Source organism: Juglans regia, chromosome 16, assembly GCF_001411555.2.
Source record: "Juglans regia cultivar Chandler chromosome 16, Walnut 2.0, whole genome shotgun sequence".
NCBI classification, from domain to species: domain Eukaryota; kingdom Viridiplantae; phylum Streptophyta; class Magnoliopsida; order Fagales; family Juglandaceae; genus Juglans; species Juglans regia.
The window spans coordinates 28,049,782-28,055,914 of NC_049916.1; the positions used below are offsets into that span (position 1 = coordinate 28,049,782).

The 6,133-nt window shown below is 32.3% G+C and overlaps 1 protein-coding gene across 1 annotated transcript; it reads left to right on the top strand.

Moving 5' to 3' along the window:
• Positions 1 to 240: 240 nt before the first annotated feature.
• On the top strand, positions 241 to 2,118 carry LOC109021033 (uncharacterized protein At4g06744-like). The gene is made up of 2 exons (XM_035686264.1): positions 241 to 634; positions 840 to 2,118. Exons 1-2 carry the CDS (start codon positions 307 to 309, stop codon positions 1,931 to 1,933), a joined length of 1,422 nt encoding a protein of 473 aa, XP_035542157.1. The 5' UTR covers positions 241 to 306; the 3' UTR covers positions 1,934 to 2,118.
• Positions 2,119 to 6,133: the final 4,015 nt, after the last annotated feature.

A 6,133-nucleotide genomic window follows, 5' to 3' on the forward strand; every position in this document is an offset into this window, starting at 1 on the left:
AATCTTAGCGTACGTAGTAGATCAGAACGATACTAATATGATAATACTAATATCAGAAAAAACAAAATTATAAATATTTTTTATACCAATGTTAGACTTTCCTGGTAATTGTCGTGAACTTGTCGTGTGGCAAATTGGACAGAGAATTTCTCAATATTTCTCTTAAATAAATCTGAGTGGAAGACCTCTGTTGACTTTTCTTCTGCATGTATGTAGGATTGTCGCTTACGCTCCCTCTATTTAACAGCCCTTTCCTTGATCTATGTGCCATTAAAGAGTAGAGTCCTTAGCAGGAAGAGATCAGAGATGAGGAGCATCACCTTCTGTGTTTCATTCTTGCTATCTACTTTACTGCTTCATCTATGTTTGTACTATGAGGTGGCTTCCGGTGATCAAATTATTGGGTCCGATAGGAAAGCATTAGAAATAACCACAGGTGGTTATGGTGGCGGCTATTACCCTGCTTCACCTCCACCCCCGGAGCATTGTCCTCCTCCTCCTCCTCCCCCTCCTAAACCCATTTGCACCACACTGCACCGGCCTCACTCATCATCATCACTCACCACTGCCGTACTCCTGCCTCTCCGCTATCCCGAACTGATGCTGTCCCACACACATCACCTCCAATCGACCCGTAATACCGCCACCCGCCGCCACCACCACCGCCACCTCCGCCCCCCACCTCCTCGCATCGGGCCCGCATGATGCCTGCCGCCGCCCCACCACTTTATCGCATCACCTCCCTGCTTTTACCCCGCATCGCATCATGCCCACACCCCTTTACTTTTACCTCCGCATCGCATACCGCCACTTTACGCATCACTCCCGTAAATGGGCAGACTGTGTGCCGGGTTGTGAGGTTGCGGCGGTAGCGCATCAGTTACAGGTTTTCAGGACGTGGACGGGATACAGCTGGAAGGGCTTATTTTGTGACGCACATCCGGACTTCAATCAACAAGCTCTTGCTGCAGTGGACTTCAATGGCTTCAAACTTGGCCGTAAGGACGGCGGCAGCCTCCCTCTCTATGGCTTCATTGACGAGTTACCAGATATAACCGTGTTCCACGCAAACTCCAACAATTTCACCGGAAGCGTTCCCAAGAAGGTCATGACCCTAAAGTACTTCTTTGAGCTTGATCTAAGCAACAACAAGTTATCCGGCCAGTTTCCAATGGAAGTTCTTGGAGCCACACAATTGACGTTCTTGGACCTCCGGTTTAACTCCTTGTGCGGAACAGTTCCACCTGGAGTGTTCAACCTAGACGTGGACGTGATCTTCATCAATAACAACAACTTTGTGCAAAAGCTTCCTGACAATCTTGGCTCCACGCCAGCTCTTTATCTCACTTTTGCCAACAACAAGTTCACGGGGCAAATCCCACGAAGCATTGGCACTGGCAACACTTCAGAAAATCTAATTGAGGTGCTCTTCTTGAACAACCACCTCTCGGGATGCTTGCCACCCGAGATTGGCCGCTTGAAACGGGCAACCGTGTTTGATGTGAGCATTAACTGGTTGACAGGTCCAATACCCCAGTCATTTCAGTGCCTGACCAAAATAGCATTGCTTAATTTGGCTCAGAACCAATTCTATGGGGCGATCCCGGAGGCCATCTGCAAGCTACCTGACTTGTCTAAATTCACGTTATCATACAACTACATCACCGAAGTAGGCCCCGAATGCAGGAAGTTGATAGGAAAGGGAATTCTTGATGTTCGAATGAATTGCATTATAGATCTTCCAAATCAGAGATCAAAGGAGGAATGTGCTAAATTTTTTGAAAAGAACGAGTACCACACCTGCCCCAACGAAAAGATGTATTCTCACCACATTCCATGCAAGAATAAGCATTATTCAGGTTCCGATCATCAACCAACGGTTGCAGCCACTTCGCCATTGTCCTATGATGCTCTTACACCGCATAAGTTGTGATTTTCATGCCCGAAGTTGACTCATTGACAGATGGGTCATCGGGGTGTCTTTATTTATTTTACGTCTAAAATTGTTTTTTTATGTACAAGCACCCATTATCTTGAAAAGATGTTAATGCAAATCCTGTACCCCTGAGTATTGCCATTGCTGTTAGGGAAAGCTTGCTTCTTGTCCGTTAACTTATCCTTGACTCTGCTAGCTAGCTAGATAATAATGTACATACATTTAATGCTGACGCTACTACTTATTTCGTTAGGTTAAAAATTAACAATTTTATCTTTACATAGCTTTCATCTATTTAAAATACATAAAACTTACGTTGAAGTTTTGGGAACATATTTTGAAGAGATGACAATGAAACATAAAAATGTCGTAACAATCCTTTTATCCAAATCAGAAAATAAAAAATGAAATATCTGTCATGAAATTTGAATATAGGTGTCGGTAGGCTGGCCCACTGCCATGGAAATAGCCTCTTTTATTTTTTGTTTACTTTATTTATTTGAAGTGTGTGTATTTACTTTTTGTGGTTGCTTTATACTCCTCCCCCTTGGAATATTTTAGGCCCCGGTTCTGTCGTGCTTTTGATAAAAGATGAGATAGAAATTTAAAGAGCCTGGCCGACATACAGATGATATCCAATAAATAATAAACACGATATGGAATCTCCCAATACTTTAAATGCTTAATAAAATATTGTACGATCAGATTATTATGAGGTAAGGTATCATTATCATTTCTAATTAATTTTCTCCATTAAGTAGGAAAGTAAGCGAATGCTTGAAAAAATAAAAGATCAAAGGTACGTAGGAAAATGACTTGGCACGTCTCCCACTCTCTCATTTTCATGCGCTCTATCTCTCTCCTCAATTATCGTTCATTTTCATGCCACATGCACGCTGAATTGCATTCAATTTCGGCAATCGTACTCAGTTACGTCACAACAACCGAAGAAGTGGTCACGACACACGCTTATTCATTTTCTAGATATTCCCCCCTTTTAGTACATTTTTTAAAATAATATTAAATTAATAATTACTATTATATTAATTATTATCAAATCAATAATTTGATTTTTACAATTATCAAATTTATTTTTATTTGATTTTCATAATATTTACCTTATCTTATCTCATCTCAATATAATTTTCTTATAAATAAAAATATATGTCTTGTATTCAATAACAATTGAAAAAATAAAAATATAGCACTAAAAAATAATGCCCCGTCTTTTTCCTTCCTCCATATTCTTTTATGTTATATTTTATTTTCTATCACCCACAAGTCACATGGCAGCTGATCACAAGACTATTCAGCAGAATGAATAGCATTATCATTGATTTTATGAAAGTCATCTATAAAATTTAGTTAAAAGTATATATTTTTTATAAATCTAAAATCATTCAAGTCATAATTTCACTCGGATTAATCAAAATGATAATATAATATTAATTTTTTAATAATATTATTTTAATTTTTTTCCTACACTAACAATATATTAATTAATAATCACTAAATATTATTTAAATTATTATTTCCCAACAATTTTTTTTCCTTAACATAATTATTCAAAAAACACATTTTAGAATAAAATTGAGAAATATTAAAGTAGTTGGGACTAATATTTTAGAATAAAATATTATTTTTGAAGATAAATAGTACATCTTCAAATATGAGGAAACACTTAGGCTAGGTTTGGTTTGCCAGATGAGATGAAATTAGTATGTACGGATGAGATAGTTTTGTCTACCAAATAGTTAATTTCACATCTCTATTTCATCTTTAAGTTTTCAAACTTATCTTATTACTTTTTGTCATAAACAGTAAAAAGAATCTCACACGGTAATAAAAATTCATTTGTGATTAAAATAGAATAATCAATAAGTCATTATTAGAATAATATATTTTTACAAAGAAATTGATAATTTTGTGAGTATCAAATAGAAGTGCATTTTGGGGTTTTATTAGAAAATTAGAAATTAATAAATTATTTAAAACAAATCTACAACATAATTCATATAATAGATAAAAATATCTTTTAAAAAAGAGAAATTATGAATTTCAGTCAACAACTTTTCAATATATTTTGGGATTTAAATTATCTTTCAGAATAATAATATTTTTAAGAATAATATCTTTAAAAAAGAGAAATTATTTTTTGAAATTATAAAGTAATTTCGACTAACAACTTTCCAATATATCTTGAGATATAAATTTATTTATGATAGTTTTTTTAATTATTCATAAATATTAATTTTTTTTAATATATTTATAATTATTACTCAATTATTAGTAAAACCCATTCCTTTATCAAATAGTGATTTTAGACCCACACATGGGATCTGCCCATTGTGTTTTTTTTTTTTTTTATGCTTTTTTCATTCCTTTTTTTTATCATTTTTAAATATTCTTTTATAACAAAAAAAAATTCAATATCAATAAAAAATATTTACTTAATCATTAAGTAAAGATAATAAATAATAAACACGACATGGAATCTCCCAATACCTTAAATGATTAATAAAGATAAATGATTTGTAAAAAAAATATTCTTTATTAGTGGGATCCATTTGGTTACAAAAACTTTATATGAGATTTATCTATTTAGAACTTATATATAACATTATTCATTAATAAAATATTGTACGATCAGAGCATTGTGAGGTAAGGTATCATTATCATTTCTAATTTTCTCCATTAAGTAGGAATATAAGCGAATGCTTTAAAAAATAAAGATCGAGTACTATGTTAGGTAGGAAAATGACTTGGGGTTAATGCAACGTCTCCCAGTCTCGATCTTCATTCGCTGTCTCCCTCCCTCCTCAATTATCGTTCATTTTCATTTTCATGGCACATCCACGCTGAATTGCATTCAATTTTGGCTGTCGTACTCGGTTCTGTCACACTAACCGAAGAAGTGGCCACGACTCACATTTATTTTTTAAATATTTCGCTTATGGTCTTTTTTTTTTCTTTTTTTTTAAGGTAATATCAAATCAATAATTAATATTATATTAATTTAATTTTTTATAATTATTAAATTACTTTAATTTGATATTATTTTGATTAGATATTATATTGATTTTATTTTCATAATTATCAAATCAGTTTAATTTGATATTATTTTGATTTTATTTTCATAATATTTATCTTATCTTATCTCGATGTAATTTTTTTATAAATAGAGATGTATGTCTTGTATTTAATAATAATCGAGAAAGTAAAAATATAGCCCTCAAAAGTATCTTTCCCTCTTTCTCATTTCTCCGTCTTCTTTTATATTTTTTTTTTCTATCACGCAGAGCATTAGCATTAGATAGGTCATCTCATTCTTTAAAATTTAACTAATATGTAACTTTTTTCCTTTTAGCTAATCATTTAAAGATTGAAATCTATATTGGATTAACCTTCACACTCTCTATAATAATAAAATATTATTATTTTATAATTTTTATATTTCTTTAATTATTTTTATATTTTATTTTCATAATCTCTAATAATTATTTTTATTTTCACAATTTAATAATCTATAATATAACAATCTTAATATAATAGTAAAATACACAATTAGGCTCTCTCTTTATTAGGCTCTACAGTTTTCAACTATAAAACCGGAACTTAAATACACAATGGATAAGGTTGCATAAATGTGCTTACAATATCTTATCCACAATATCTCATCCACAAGAGAGAGAGAGAGAGATTTCTTTTCAAAACGGTGTGCGTTAAATTAGTATTATCGTTTCTTGTTTTTTGTTTGAAAGACCGGCCCATTTTTTGGCCCATGGTTGGGTCCTTTTTTCAGAATTCGGTCGTTGAAAGGCGAGCCGAACAACAAACCAAAAAAAAAAACAAAGAAGCTTACGTAGTCTTTTTTCAGTCCACGCTGATTTAAAAAGAAACGAAAAAAGATGACGATGACGTAAGAGCACTAGTATTACTTTTTTTTTTTTTTATATGTATATCTAAAATTTAAAATATGATTTTATATATGAAGAAAAATTTTTATATTGAATTATTTATCTTTGAGTCAAATAAAAAAATTATTATTTTATTATTTTTCTAAAATGATTATTTTTTTATATTTTACTATTAACATTATTGTAAATTTTATCATTTAGCACCAATTAGAATTCTTTTCTTAAAATTCTATCAATTGGTGGAGAGAGAATGAAAGGAGGCGAGAGAGTGAAATTAATA

Bases quoted from the DNA above. Each gene is read 5' to 3' on its own strand.
- LOC109021033 (XM_035686264.1), top strand. From the start codon at position 307: ATGAGGAGCATCACCTTCTGTGTTTCATTCTTGCTATCTACTTTACTG. The intron at 635-839 runs GTAATACCGCCA...GTAAATGGGCAG, and splicing joins ACATCACCTCCAATCGACCC to ACTGTGTGCCGGGTTGTGAG.